The sequence below is a fragment of the Sarcophilus harrisii genome, chromosome 2 (genome assembly GCF_902635505.1).
Source record: "Sarcophilus harrisii chromosome 2, mSarHar1.11, whole genome shotgun sequence".
In the NCBI taxonomy this organism is placed as follows: domain Eukaryota; kingdom Metazoa; phylum Chordata; class Mammalia; order Dasyuromorphia; family Dasyuridae; genus Sarcophilus; species Sarcophilus harrisii.
This window is the reverse complement of record NC_045427.1, coordinates 593816832-593832536: the sequence shown is the minus strand read 5'-3', so window position 1 is coordinate 593832536 and position 15705 is coordinate 593816832. Positions and strand designations below refer to the sequence as shown.

The 15705-nt window shown below is 39.0% G+C and overlaps 1 protein-coding gene across 8 annotated transcripts in view; it reads right to left on the bottom strand.

Moving 5' to 3' along the window:
- Window positions 1-15705, bottom strand: part of SHLD2 (shieldin complex subunit 2) — a 102273-nt gene that overhangs the window by 42070 nt on the left and 44498 nt on the right. For 6 of the 8 annotated variants that reach the window (XR_004232518.1, XM_031956255.1, XM_031956250.1 and 3 more), the window contains one exon: window positions 5998-6207. The exons of the other annotated variants lie outside the window; for them this stretch is intronic. Coding sequence is in view for 5 of the 6 variants with exons in the window: in XM_031956255.1 (XP_031812115.1) it covers window positions 5998-6016 (19 nt within the window). In the remaining variant the exon portion in view is untranslated. The remainder of the gene's footprint in view (window positions 1-5997; window positions 6208-15705) is intronic. 8 annotated transcript variants of the gene reach the window in all.

Sequence of the window (15705 nt, the reverse complement as noted above, 5' to 3'; positions counted from 1 at the left end):
TTTAAGCAGAGCTTCAGTCAAAGCTTTATTTCTAAAATGTCATCTCTTCCTTTGGCCATTAGAGGTCACCAAATCATCCAATAAAAGTCTTCAAGTTCAGCCTCTGAATAAAGGCCCAGAGAATCAAGGTGGTAAGAGCATGTCAGGAGGTAGGGAATTAGGTCACTGATCTGCCCAAGTCACATAGACAGTAAGTAGCAGAACAGGATTCGGGACATAGCTTCTGATTTTAAGCCCCGTGCATGTTCCACTCACTGTACTGCGGGGCCTCAAAGATGTCACTTGAAATTGATTATTTTGGGGCAGGGGTATGTACATATAACAAATACAAGCCAGAAAACTTGAGGAGTTTCTGAATTTTTTTTTCCTAATGAAATTCAATCAATTAATTTATGTTTTTAAAAGGTTAATAAAAGTTCCAAGATTTTGATATATAAGGGCAAAAAGTACAGTATTATTTTTACTACAGCATTATCGTAACCATTTAATGACTTTCTACTGGGGGAAAGAGAGAGACAGAGACAGAAACAGAGAGACAGAGACAGAGAGTTTTTAATATGATTTTTATGATTATGTCTCATTATGAAAGGTCCTGCTCAGTTTACATAAGCTGTTAGATTATTACACCTGAAGGATCAACAGGCTTCAAAAGAGTATTATTAATAATGTGTGCAAGATAAGAAACAAAATAAAAATCCCAATAGAAAATACCTTTAAATCAGAAAGGATCAGAAAACTTCATTTTCATTTTGAAAAGGGAATGATGATAAAAGAACTAATCTACTTTATCACATCTATAAAACTAAAATCTTTATTAGAATAACCTACTCAAAAGTATCCTTAATGAAAACATGGGAGAGGAAAAGGTGAGCTTTCACGGACTCTTTTCTTTTCTTTTCTTGAAGCTTTTTATTTTCAAACCATATGCAAAGATTATTGTTCAATACTGACCCTTGCAAAACCTTATGTTCCAATATCCCCCCCTTTTCCCCCACCTTCTCTTTTAGATAGCAAGTAATGCAATATATGTTAAACATGGTAAAAAAATATGTAAATCAAATATAGGCATACATATTTAAACAATTATCTTGCTACACAAGAAAAATCTGATCAGAGGAAGAAAAGTAAGAAAAAAATAAAATTCAAGCAAACAACAAAAGACATACTATTGCTATTTTCTGTGGCAAATGATACTTTCATAACCACACAAATGACCAGAAAGTCTAAAGATGAAAGATCTCACTTTATTTGCTGTTTAACGAACAACCAAAAAAATTTTAACTTAGTAAAGACAAACACAGTCTATATGGATATGAATCACAGAACATCAAGACCTCTGAACAATCAAAAATGATGACTCCTATGCAAGAAATAGCACAAGATATGTCATCAAAGATATTGCATGAGTTGAAAGGAGTATGTAGTAAAAATAAGGGATTAATATATGTATGGTTTAAGAGTTAAACAAGTATTTAAAAAATATTAAAATATGTAAAAAGAATCCCCTGCCTAGATCTACTTGGAAGGATTTAATGGAACAAGATAAGAAGGGATGGATGTGTTATGAACTATTCTAATGGAGTTCCCACATCAATTAGAGCATATTTGTTATTTAAGTATCATATTAGCATCATATCATTTTTTTGGTCTCAGTTTAATAAGTGGATGGCTGGCTCATTTTTATGAATAGCCTCTTTCCTTGAAAATATGTTTAAGTAAAAGAAATATTTTATGGAACATTAGAACCCATAGTGGGCTCAGTGGCACCAGGCCTGGAATCAGGGAGACTCAACTTGAAGAGGTCTCAGATATTTCCTAGCCGTGTGACTGTGGGCACCTCACCCTGTTTGCCTCAGTTTCCTCATCTGTAGAACAAGCTGGAGAAGAAAATAGCCAACCAGTCCATTATCTTTGCCAAGAAAACTCCCAAATGGGGTCACAAAGAGTCTGACAGAATTGAACAACTAAACAACAAAAATCCACCTTCTACAATGACATTTTTTTGTTGTTGTTCACACTTTTTTTTTATTACAGCTTTTTATTTACAAGTTATATGCATGGGTAATTTTTCAGCATTGACAATTGCCAAACCTTTTGTTCCAACTTTTTCCCTCCTTCCTTCCCCCAGATGGCAGGTTGATCAATACATGTTAAATATATTAAAGTATAAGTTAATTACAATATATGTAAACATGTCCATACAGATATTTTGCTGTACAAAAAGAATTGGACTTTGAAATAGTGTACAATAAGCCTGTGAAGGAAATCAAAAATGCAGGTGGACAAAAATATAGGGATTGGGAATTCTATGTAGTGGTTCATAGTCATCTCCCAGAGTTCTTTCACTGGGTGTAGCTCTTCCCTTGTATCTCAGCACTTTCCACTATCTCTGGAAAGCATTTAAGGTAAGTGATGAAAACAGAAGACAGAAGAACTTAAGTTCTTTTTAAGTTCTCCAAGTGAGAAAGAGCCTAGAAAGAATGTGCTTGACAACATGGAGGAAAATAGCAAATGGGAGAAGTTAGGGAGGAAGGGAAAGATGAAGAAAAGGAGGAGTGAGACAAGGGGACAGAGAATGTCTCTGCCAGCCAAAGACTCCTCATAATTCTTCTGGGGGCCTGCACAACCATTCATAAAGTCAGAAAGGTCCAATAATGCTATGGTTTTCACTAAACCCAAGAACAAACACCCCTGATCATGAAAGGAAAGAGTTGGGAATCTCACTCTTATAAAAAGGCACTTTGTCCTCTTCTCCCTCCTTACTTTTAAAGTGAAGAGAAAGTAAAATCAGAGTTCATGGTTACTTAGGAGTCACTAGGTTCAATAGGGTAAACTTTCCCAGGCCTTTGTACCATTAAGTTTTTACTCAGACTCAGTATTTTCTCTCTACTTCTGTGCATTTTTCGGAAAGGAAAGAAAAGTGCTTTTTCATTTCTTGGCATATCCAGGGCAAGCTGTTGCCAATAACCAGCTTTAGCAGACCATTTTTATGTTCTGGATTATTGCTCCATGTATGATTTCAGGTCACTGAACTTCATGTCCTGAAAGGGGAAGTCCAGAGAGTAAAAGAGGTGACCTTCTTTTCCAAGTTGCTTGTTCTCCAGTACCAAAATCTTTTATGAATGATAACAGCCAAAGGGCACCAGATTCACCTGCCACTCAGGAGACACTTTGACAATAGTCTAGTCCCTGTGTCTTCAGCAGCCCAGAGATGGGCTAGGAGAGAGAAGTATTTTGTGGAATTCACAGTGTTATGTCTGAAGAACACTTCCAAACAAAACAGGATGACAGTCTGTTCAGAAGGAACAGATCTGATTCCGCTTCTACATGAAAGGGGCCGTGACACTGTGTGGAGGTACATGCCGGGAAGCCCAGCCACCAGGAAGGTTAGAGTTGGTGGATCCCTCCAGCTCTGGTCTGAGCTGCCTTAGGAGAAGCCAAACACATGTCCACAGTGAGCCTGGCCTCAGGAGTGAGGGCCCGGGAAGGCCAGTGCAGCACCGGTCAGGAGCAGCAGTGGTCAAAGATCCTGTGCTGGTCACAAGCAGCCCACAAGCAGCCTCTGCACTTCTAGCCTGGGGAGGAGAGGGTAGAGATGGGAGACAGGCAGGCAGAAAAGTGGGGCAGGGGAGGGAACGGACAGACTGGCAAAGACAAAATCAGAGAGAGGGCAGTCACATATACATGTTGTCTTGCCACCTCCCTGAGGTTAAGGACTGCCTTGCTTTCTGTATTTTCTCAGGATGGAGCCCAGCACAATAAATGCCCTCATTTATTTACATAGGAGGTAGGATCTGAGTTTTCTCATAAGGATGGGATTTCAAGAGGCTAAAGGGACCCCAAAGGGATCACTGAGACATACTGTCGTGCATAGATAATATCACAGGAAAAATTGAATGGAAAAGAATGTGGGAGCAGAATATATATTAGATAGGGCAGGCTGGCATGCCCTAGAGGAAAAAACCAAGCTCTTCAAATGATCCCCCAAAAGGTCCATCTTTTTGAGCCTTTTATTCCACTGGCGTTGCATGGTTCCAAGGCAGGGGAGTTCAGAAATGCTCATCTTGTAATTCTAACCCTGGGCCATGTCCCAAGGTCAGTGTAATACAGGGCAAGCTCCACCCTCTCTGAACATCAATTTCCTTATAATCTCTCTGCATTTTTACAGTGCTCCTATGTGCCAGGCCCTGTGCTAAGGGCTTTACAGGTGCCATCTCATGTGATCCTCACACCCTAGGAGGCAGGTGCTGCGGCCATCTCCATTTTTCAGAGAAGTCACTAGCTTGCCAAAGGTCACCCAGCTCCTAAGTGTTTGTGGCAGAATCTGAGTTCAGGTCTTCCCACCCCCAGGCTCAGGGTTCTGTCCCCTGGGCCAGCTGGCTGCCTCCTCTGTAAAATGAGGGGCTGAAACAAATGGCCAATAAAATGCTCTCTGGCTCTGGAATGATGACCCTATCAGACATCAATCAGGATCACACAGGAGTCATTGGAGATGCAGGCTCCAGAGAAGAACCAAGGACCGATGGTCAGAGAAAGATCTGATCAAAGAGGATGGGCTGGTCATGGGCAAGAGCAAGATTGTCAGTGGGCAGCCTGTGTGTTTCCTTGGTGTCCTCACATGTCCGCAGCAGGTAGGGGACCACTGAGGGCCATGTGTGAAGATCCAGACAAGTTGGCCCAGAATAGGCAGGAATGGATAGTCCGGGAGCCCTGGGAACATCTGAATATCAGCACTGGACAGTGTTTCATACCTTGATCTTTTCCATCACCAGGAGACCTTGACCAAAGCCCTGGAAGAGCTCTCTCCCACCCGGATCTCCGCCAAGACCTTGCCTGTCCTTTCCTCCCCATTATCTACTCTCCAGACCCCAGGCCAGGTATTCTTCCCATCCCACCCTTCACCAGCTCCCTCTGCCCGGAGTGCCCACCCTCTCCCTCACTGCTGAATCCCCAGCCAACTTTTAAATCCCCTCTGAACTCTGCCGACAGGGCTGCCAAACTGTGCATATCCTTTGACCCAGTAGTGTTTACTGGGCTTATATCCCAAAGAGATCTTAAAGGAGGGAAAAGGACCCACATGTGCAAAAGTGTTTGTAGCAGCTCTTTTTGTGGGAGCAAAGGATTGGAAAAAGAGTGGATGCCGATCAATTGGAGAATGGCTGAATAAGTTATGGTATATAAATGTTATGGAATATTACTGTTCTATAAGAAACCACCAGCAGGATGATCTCAGAGAGGCTAGAGAGACTTACACGAACTGATGCTAAGTGAAACAAGCAGAACCCGGAGATCATTATACACAGCAACAAAAAGACTATATGATGATCAATTCTGATGGACGTGGCTCTCTACGACAATGAGGTGATTTAGGCCAGTTCCAATGGTCTTGTGATGGAAAGAACCATCTACACTCGGAGAGAGGACTGTGGGAACTGAGTGTGGATTACAACATGGCATTTTCAACTTTTTTGTTATTTGATTGCTTTTTGTTTTCTTTCTCTTTTTTTTTTTTCCTTTTTGATGTGATTTTTCTTGTGCAGTATGATAATTGTGGAAATCTGTATAGAAAATTGTACATGTTTAGCAGATATTATATTACTTGCTTTTTAAGGGGGATAGGGTAAAGGGAGGGAAAAAAATTTGGAACACATAGTTTTGCAAGGGTGGATGTTGAAAACTATAATTAGAAAATAAAAAGCTTAAAAAAGAAAATAAAAATCCCCTTTGAAAGGCTGTTCTCCCTTCAAGGTTTTGCTTGGTCCTCCCCAATCTGGAATTACCTTTATGTCCCTAACTTTCTTTTTAAAAATTTAATTTTTTATTTCTTTTCTTTTTTTCATTTTTAAAAATTCCCTTAACTTTCACATGGCACTAGGAATAAAACTTTCTGGTATACTTAGAGATTTAGAACTAGAGTGATCTTTGGATGTGTCAAATCGCTTTATTGTACTGAGGGAGTGGTCATGTCTTATCTCAGATTTGTATCTTGCCTGGCACCTGGGCACTCTATAAACATCTGATCCTCTTGAGTCCTTTGTGAAGTGGGTTGGACAAGCACTCTTGCTATTTTGGAGATGAGGAAGCAGATTCATGGAGGTTACAGGACGCTAATGCAGAGTCAGCTGATGTTGGAATCCATGTTCTTTGTCTGACTCCCAGTCTAAGGCAATTTCCACTTCATTCCTCAGTGCAACTAAGCCAAGCAATCTGCCCAAAACACGAAAAAATTGAATAGCTTGTTTCTTTCTCAGGTTCACTTAGTGGGAAAGTTATATAAAATAGGCAATACAACCAAACCTTCAAACTTCAATATAAACCAAACTTCAAAGGATGGTAAGAGGAAGATCCCAAAATATGATCAGATTGTATCTAGAACATACACAGAGCTGACTGATCTAGATGTGTGAGGTAATATTGTATTTAAAAGTAAAATTTATTAAAGGTAATTTATATTATCAATGAACTCTTAAGTTCTAGTGATAATGTGATTTCCCCTTTCATTTTATTCTATTTAAGGAAACAAGTGAACTTTGTGGAAGAAAAAGTTTATACTGACTAACAATTTTATCATGACGAAAAAATAACATGATTAATATAGTGTGTTTGACTGCTGATAAGCCAGCTATATCTGCAGAATCTCTATGTTTTGGGTATGCTCAAAGAGTTAATGCTCAGTGAGATACTAAGTGAAACTTGTTAGCACAGGGCCATTATCCTTGTTAATTATTACACCATTTCACAATCTGTAAAATGTTGCTTCACACAGAAAGACCAATACAACTAGAACCCTTTATCTTTAGAATGGTCAGAGTCTGATTGAAGGGTCAAAGATCTATTAAAACAAGATGAACTGCATCAGCAAGTTTTACCTTTTCAGAATACAACTGAAAATGCTGTTATCAAATTTGTTCATGCTTTCCTTTCTACCAACCAATCATAAAAATTCACTCTGACTTGATCCCTATTTCCTATTGAAATAATTATGAGATTACAAATATATATGAATATAAATGAAGCCCACTGGACAAAACACCCAATAAGCACAGGGAAAATCCATATCTGCTTTAACTGATGACATGATTATACGTCTGCCCAATGAAGTAAAAAAATATAACTAAGCTCAGATATTGAAACTAATACTTACCTATTAACATTTCTAGTCTGATATCTGATGAGCTGGTTTTTCCCAGCCTTTGTTAATTTGAAATTTTATTTAAATTAATCAGATTTAACAATTTCTGCACATAAAGAAAAAATATACAGAATGTGTATTTCACTGGCCATCACAGTTTTATCACTGCTAACAACATGATTCCAGAATCTAGGGGATTTTGTCCTAATCTCGCGCTTCAGCCCCACATGAACTGCCTAATAAACGTTTCACACTGGATGTCTCATGGACAACCTGACTCAGCATATAAATCAACAAACATTTATTGAGCACCTATTCTATTGCCAGACACTGAGAACATAAAGAAAATGGGCATCCTTGTTTTCACCCCTGATCTTATTGGGAATGCATCCAGTTTCTCTGCACTCTTTATCCCTATGCTCTCCAGTGTTTTTAATAGGAATGAGTGCTGTATTTTGTCAAAAGCTTTCTCTGCATCTATTGAAATTATCTCATGATTTCTGTTAGTTTTGTTATTGATATGGTCAATTATAGTACTAGTTTTCCTGATATTGAACCAGCTCTGCATTCCTGGTATAAACCACTTGGTCATAGTGTATTATCTTTTATGGAAAAACTTTTGCATCAATATTCATTAGAGAGATTGGTCTGTAATTTTCTTTCTCTGTTTTGACTCTTCATGGTTTAGGTATCAATACCACATTTGTGTCAAAAAAGGAATTAGCAAGATTCCTTCTTTACCTATTTTTCAAATAGTTTACATAGTATTAGAATTGTTCTTTAAATATTTGGTAGAATTCATTTGTAAATCTATCTGGCCCTGGAGATTTTTTTCTTAGGGAGTTCATTAATGACTTGTTCAATTTCTTTTTCTAAAATGGGACTGTTTAAGTAATTTATTTCCTCCTCTGTTAATCTGGGCAATTTATATTTATACATTTCAGTTGTTTTTAAGGACAAAAAGAAAAGCAAAAGATAGTCCCTGCTTTCAAAAGGTGCACAATCTAATGGGGGAAGACAATATGCCAACAACAATGTATAAATAAGATATATACAAGATAAATTGAAGATAATAAACAAAGAAAGCATTGGCATTAAGTATGCTGAAAACTCATCTTTTTTTCTAAAACTTAATTCTATCTAATCATATTTTCTTCAGAGAAAGAGCTGAGCACCTTATCTAAGAACATCCTTGATATTTAAAAGCATTTGTTAAGCAATTATTACGTGGCAGGCACTATATTAAAAGTTGAGGATATAATAAGGCCAAAAGAAAAAGGATCCCTGCAATCAGAGAGTTCCCATTGTAATGGGAGAGAAAACTTGCAAACACTTAATGTGCATACAAAGTACTAAGCAGCAGGGAGTGGGGGAAGTGGCAGGCCTGTTGCAAGAGCAGGATTTGAATTGTCTTAAAGATACCAAAAAGTGCTGGTAAGGAGGGAGAACAAATGAGGCAAGGAAAATAGTTAGGGGAAAGGCAGAGTTAGGAGACAGGCCAGTGGGGGTTGGATCGTAAGGTACAGAGAGGGAGGTAAGACAGATGGGAAAGAACCAGAATGTAATGGGCTTTACAAGATCCAGCAAAGAGCTGTATTTTTATAAATATAGGGACTATTTGTAAAGTGATTAGCATAGTGCCTAGCACTGTATAAAAGCTAATTACCTTTTCATTAGGGCACAAGAGAGGTCCTGGGAGAATGGACAGGACTTGGCCACAGACTGGAGATGTGAGGTTGGGACTGACTTTGCCAGAAACTGGGAAGTTTGGAAGAGGGGAAGAGCAGCCCTCATCATTTCCCACCCACCTGCACCCCTTTGACTTCCTCACATCTTTCTTTATCCCCTAGACTTCCAACTTTTTTATGTCTTGTCTTCCCTCATTCAATTGTGAGCACGGGCCATCTTTAGCCTTTCTTTTTTATCCCAATGCTTAGCATAAAGATTGGCACACAGTAATTGCTTAATAAATGCTTACTGTTTTGGAACATCTAGTGAGGGAGTAAATTCATTCCCTTCTCTCCCATCATGTGGCTACCACTCTAGTTCATTCTGCTACCACTTCTTTTAAAAAAAATGTATATACATTTTCCTCTTCCAAACCCTTCTACTCACCAACTAACAAAGCAAGGAAACAAAACCCCAGGTAAAAGCATGTAAATTAAGCTGAACAAATTCCCTGCATTGGCCATGTGTAAAAATGATGTGTCTCAAGCTGTAGTCTGAGTCCATCAGCTTTCAGTCAGGGATGGCTTGTTTCATGTACAATCCTTTGAAATTGTGACTGGTCATTATGCTGATCAGAGCTCTTAAGTTTTTCAAAATTGTTTGGCCTTATATACGGCTATTATTGTAAAAATTATTTGTAATGGGCTGAAGCTCGAGTTGATGCACTGAGGTCCCAAGCATGTGAGGCTAAATAATAACTGGACCATACTCTATTAATATATATGGTTGGAGAAAGAATGGCCCCAGACCACTTTTTGTGCAAGTCCTGATGTGTTGTATAGGAAATGATGATTTTGGTGGGTGGAGGCAGAGGGGCGGAGAGAAGCAGAGAGAGACTGCTGGCTGGCTTCTGGTCTGGTTGGCTTCTTGACTCAGCTGCACACATTGTGATCGTGAACCCCTCCCCCCTTTTACCTCTGATCCCCCTTCACTTCAGATCCTTCTTCACCTCTACTGAGAATGAAGATTGAAGATTTTCCCTTAACCTGAATTCCTGACTCTGGCTGATTTTAAAATACACGGTCATCACAATTATTCTTTTCTCTATATTCTATCAGTTCACATATCTTCCCATATTTTTTTAAAACCATCCTCTTTAATATTTCTTAAAATGCAATAGCATTCTTCCACATTCATATACACCATAACTTGTCAACTGTTCCCCAAATGATGGACATACCCTCAGGTTCCAGTTCTTTGCTACTTCAAGAGTTGCTATAAATATTTATACACATGAGTTTATTTCCTTTTCCTTTCATCTCTTTGGGGTATAGATCTAATACTCCATAGTCAACAGTCAGTCACTTCTAGTTTGAACTACTACAATAATCTCCCAGTGGATATGATGTGGGTAATGTAGACACCAAATGATATCAGGCACCAAAAGCTTAGGTAGAGTCATATGAAGAATTCACAATGACCATTCTCTTTGGCAAAAGGTAGACTCATTTAGGGAAAAGGTTATAGACAAAATGCAGGGATATAATACACACCAGGAATGGTAAACATGTAGTATAGTGGGAAAGCATATGAAAGACAAGTTCCTCAGTGGAACTTGCCATTTACCAGTAGAACCCCATGAGGTTGGAGCAAGCCCTTAGCTGGTGGGCTAAATCTTGAAAGGGACGCAGCACCACCCCAAAAGAGTTAACTGTAAGGAGGAGGAGTGGGGCTGAGAAGCAAGGTGGAGTTAGGGGAGATACCACATGGCATGAAGAGAGGTAAGGAAAAAGACACCTTGAGACAAAGTGCCAGGGAGGACTGACCCAAAGAAGGCAGTAGCCATGATGGCCCATAAGTAGATTTTATAGGGAAATCTCAGCGACATTGCTGAGATTTCTGATGCCATGGCAAAGTGAGACTGCTCAAGAACCCTACAGAGGGTAAAACCAGAGCAAAGCTGATCGCTGTGGGTGCCTTCTCCCTGCCTGCCTCAAGGATTATTAACTCTCTGCTAACCACCCCCAACATTGAAAACCTTATCAGGTCTTCTGCCTCAGTGTCTCCAGGGCTGTATTCACTAGGCCACAGAGTTGGCTCAAAATATCAGCACTTATTAATATACTAAACACATAACTACTTTTCCCAACTGCAGGACACAGGGACAAGTCAGTTCAGGGTGCAGATTGTCTGCATCTGGGTCAAGCCCAGAATTCAAGCTGAGCCAGTGCCAGGGTGCTTCTGCCCAATCCAGGGCCTGAGCAGCCATTCCTGGACCATAAGATCCTCCCAGTGTCTGTAGCCCAACATTGAGGCAGCTCATACCTGAGCCTCAGCAAAAGATAGGGCCAGGGCACTCTCTGGGAAGCAAAGCACCTGGGGTTTTGTGGAAGGAAAACCAAGAGCATTATCATTATTTGCATGAAGCCTTCAGGGTTACAAGCAAGGGGCAAAGCCAACTCTGGGTTTGGGGCTATTCAAGGAGAAGGAGGTCGAGAACAATCCAAGGTCAAAAACTAAGCTGAACTACCAAGAAAAGAGCCAAGACCCGAATATTTGAAGAAAGCAAGACTGAGTCTTTGCTACAATGTCCAGAATAAAGACCTACTCTTATTACCTATGTGGGTGATGACTCAAGCACTACCTCCCAATAGAGAAAAAAGCTCAAAGCAGGGAAATTCTAGAGACAGGGAACAAAGACAAGAGATCAAACCAAAAAGAAGAGGCTAACTCCACAATTCCAAAAGAGGCTGGAAGAAAATGTCCTGGCCTCAAGGAGAACAAGAAATGCAACAGAGATACAAAATATAATGTTAAAGAAAATGATGGGCAGGGGAAAAAAGGATGCCAAGGAGAACACCTTTAGGACAAATTAAAGTAAACCTTATCCCAAAATTGACCTCCCCCCAAATCAGAACTGGCTAAACAAAAAGAATGACTCCCCCTAATGTTATACCACAGTTCTCTAACTGTCCTGACTCAGTTTCCCTGCACTAGTTTCCCTTGTCTCAGTTTCCTTAACTGTTCTGTCTCAATCCCCTAAGCTGTAAAACTCCCTCTCTGGCCCATTAAGACTGAGGACCATTTGCTCTGGGGTTATAAATTATTAATGAAAGCAAGATAAACAAGAGAGTAGACCTCCTGACTCTTTTCTGTCCTCAAGAATTTACAATATCCCTCTAAAATATTCCAAGATACCTCACTGACATCTTTATTTCTGTGTATTCAGACATCCTTTCTCTGGTTTTTAAGATTTATGGCTTCCCCTATCCTGACAGAAGTTTCGAGCCCCTTTCCCTCTTCTTTGTTTCAAAAAGGTATTTAAGGGTTTGAAATTCTCCCATTCATCCCTGGAGGCTGGAGGCTGGATTCTTTGAGATGACAGTCTCCTCCAGCCCTGGGACCAACATGGATCCCTTGTTCCCAGTATATCTTTATCTCTCTCTGACTGGATAATTTGAGACGAGAGTCCTGTCCAGTCAATTATGCTCTCCAATTGATAAAATATTTAAAACTCTCTAATCTCTCTCCTGCCTCAGTTTCTCTGGCATTACACTAAGACCACAAGAAACATACAAACAGGGGGAAGATTCTGGGAAGATGGTGCAGTAGGGTTGGTAAATTTCAAGCTCTCCAGATTTCCCCAAAATAAATACATTTGTGCCTTGGCAGGGAACACAGATTGATGAAAAACCAAGAAGACTTGGAGCAGAACAGGGGACCTCTAGGTACAACCTGAGAAGATCTGAAGAAAGACCCCAGGCCGGATTTACCCATATGCAATGCAAAGCCCTCTAGGCTAGCTCCCCACAAACACCAAGTGGGGAGTCCCGAAACTTCCACCTCCCAGACAGCTAGAGGAAGTGGGGTCTGAGTCTGGAAAGATTGAGGGAACCCTGGTTGACTGGGAACGCCAGGTCCAGCTGGGATGCAGGAATATGGCCCTGGACAAGAAGGAAGCAGCACCCGTGAGTGCAGAGGCAAGGGGACAGGGACTCTGCAGGCACTAGCAGGAGGGTGGAGCTCTTGGTTTGGGGCTCCAGGTCAGAGTGGACAGCTGAAGGGAAGCTTGAGACACCATCCTCCCGCTCCAAGATTAGAGGTGCTTACACTAAAAACCTCTTATTTAAAGAGAAAAAAAAAAATGAACATGCAAAGGAAAAAACCCATCATCAATACTTATTATGGGAACAGAGAAGATTGTTTTCATCTTCAGAGGACCCTTAAGGTTTTTACTCTTTTCAAGTTTCTTCTACTCCAAAGAATAACGTGAAATGGCTCCCTGATCAGTGAGAATTTATAGAAAAACTCAAAGAAGAATTTAAAAATCCTATGAAAGGCATTGAGGAAAAACTAAAAACTAAAAAACACCCAAGAAAAATAATGATGAAAAAAAAATGTTAACTAATTAGAAAAGGAGATACAGAGTCTCTTCTATAAGAAATGACCAGCAGGATGATTTCAGAAAGGCCTGGAGAGACTTACATGAACTGATGCTGAGTGAAATAAGCAGGACCAGATCATTGTACATGGCAACAGCAAGATTATACGAAGATCAATTCTGATGGACATGGCTCTTTCTAACAATGAGATGATTGATGCCAGTTCTAATGATCTTGGGATGGAGAGAGTCCACCCAGAGAGAGGACTGTGGGAACTGAGTGTGAACCACAACATAATATTCTCACCATTTTTGTTGTTCTTTCCTTGCTTTTTCCCCCCCTTTTTGATGTAATTTTTTTGTTCAGCATGATAAATGCAGAAATATGTATAATAGAATTGTACATGTTTAACATACTGGATTACTTGCTGTCTAGGGGAAGAGGTGAGGGAAAAGAAGGGAGAAAAATTTGGAACACAAGGATTTGCAAAGATGAATGCTGAAAACTATCTTTGCATATATTTTGAAAATAAAAAGCTATTATTAAGGGAAAAAAGAAGGAAAAAAATGTTCTTTTTTGACAAGAGAGGAAAGTAGAAATAGAAAAAATCCATCAATCCCACCCTCAACAAAATCCTTTATGGAAAATGTATAGAAATATTATTACCACATTTCAACACCCCCAGATGAAGAGAAAAAATTTCAAGAAACAAGAAAAAAACAATTCAAATACGCTGAATTATGTTAAACATATTGGATTACTTGCTGTCTAGGGGAAGAGGTGAGGGAAAAGAAGGGAGAAAAATTTGGAACACAAAGATTTGCAAAGATGAATGCTGAAAACTATCTTTGCATATATTTTGAAAATAAAAAGCTATTATTAAGGAAAAAAAGAAGGAAAAAACATCCTTTTTTTTGACAACAAGAGGAAAGTAGAAATAGAAAAAATCCATCAATCACCACCCTCAACAAAATCCTTTATGGAAAATGTATAGAAATATTATTACCACATTTCAACACCCCCAGATGAAGAGAAAATTTTTCAAGAAACAAGAAAAAAACAATTCAAATACACTGGAGCTGCAATTAGAATTGTATAGGACTTAGCAGCAGCCACAATAAAAGACTGCAGGTCCTGGAATCATAGCTATTGACAAGTAAAAGAACTAGACCTGCAGCCAAAAATATCACATCCAACAAAATTATCTATAATATTTAGTGAGAAAAAATGGATATTCAATGAACTTGCAGATTTTCAAGACTTTCTATCAACGTAGGGCCAATATCAAAAGATCAGTTTCAAGGAACTCAACATGGACAAATTGTTTGGTATTTTTACATGGGAAATGTATATCATTTAAAAAATTATTATTATAGCTTTTTTTTTACAAAACATATGCACAGGTAATTTTTCAACAATGACCATTGCAAAACTTTCTGTTGCAACTTTTCCCCTTCTTTCCCTGACCTCCTCCCCTAGCTGACAGGTAGTCCAATACATGTTAAATAAGTTAAAGTATATGTTAAATGCAATATACATATACATATTTATACAGTTATCTTGCTGCATAAGAAAAATCTGATCTATGGAAAGAAAAAAAACTAAGAAGGAAAACAAAAATACAAGCAAACAGCAGAAAGAGTGGAAATGGTATGCTGTGGTCCACACTCAGCTCCCACAGTGTAGATGGTATACTATATGTTTAAGACTGACATCAACAATATGGTAGCTCAAAAGAAAGACTGGGGCAGAGTTAATGTAAAAATAATAATGTTGTTATATAAATGAGGTGCAGAGAAAGAATAGATATAGAGGCTTTAGAGGGCGAAGGAGGGACTGTAGTTCTGAAAACCTAGTCACAAAAGGAAGGTTAAATAGGCAAGCAAAACTACATATATACCATGAAGTATATAGTATTCTTCAAAAATCTATAAAGAAATAAAGGAGGAGGGATAGGTGTATGGGGAAGCAAAGAGTGAGGGGAAAAGGAATGGATCCAAGGATGGGAGGAGGTTAAAAAATAGCAAGGCAAGTTAAGGAGCAGAATTAAAACAAAGAATCACAGAGATAGGAAAAATAATGTGTATGGAGGGATAGGGGGCTTATGGGAGGCATGTGTGTGTGTGTGTGTGTGTGTGTGTGTATGTGTATTTATATATGTATATATAAATATAATCTTTCCTAACTATAGCCTTCTTGGAAAGAGTGGGGAGGACTGAAAGGGGGGAAAATAAAGTAAAAAAGGTGCATAGCAGAGAACAAAAGAAACAGTTACAAGGAAGTAAAAAAAAAAGTAGATATTTGTCAATATGATTTATTATACTAATATATACACTTTCTTGATCTGGTAATTTGTTGTCACATATTTTGAATCCTCCCTGATGTTCTCCTGGGCACATGACAATGTTCTCTTTTGTTTTATTTTATTTTGTATTCCTTTTCTATTTTTTCTTTTTTTAATTGTTTTTTTAAATAAAAACAATAGCATACAAGCAAAATCAAAGCTAAAAGTTCCCTGTCATT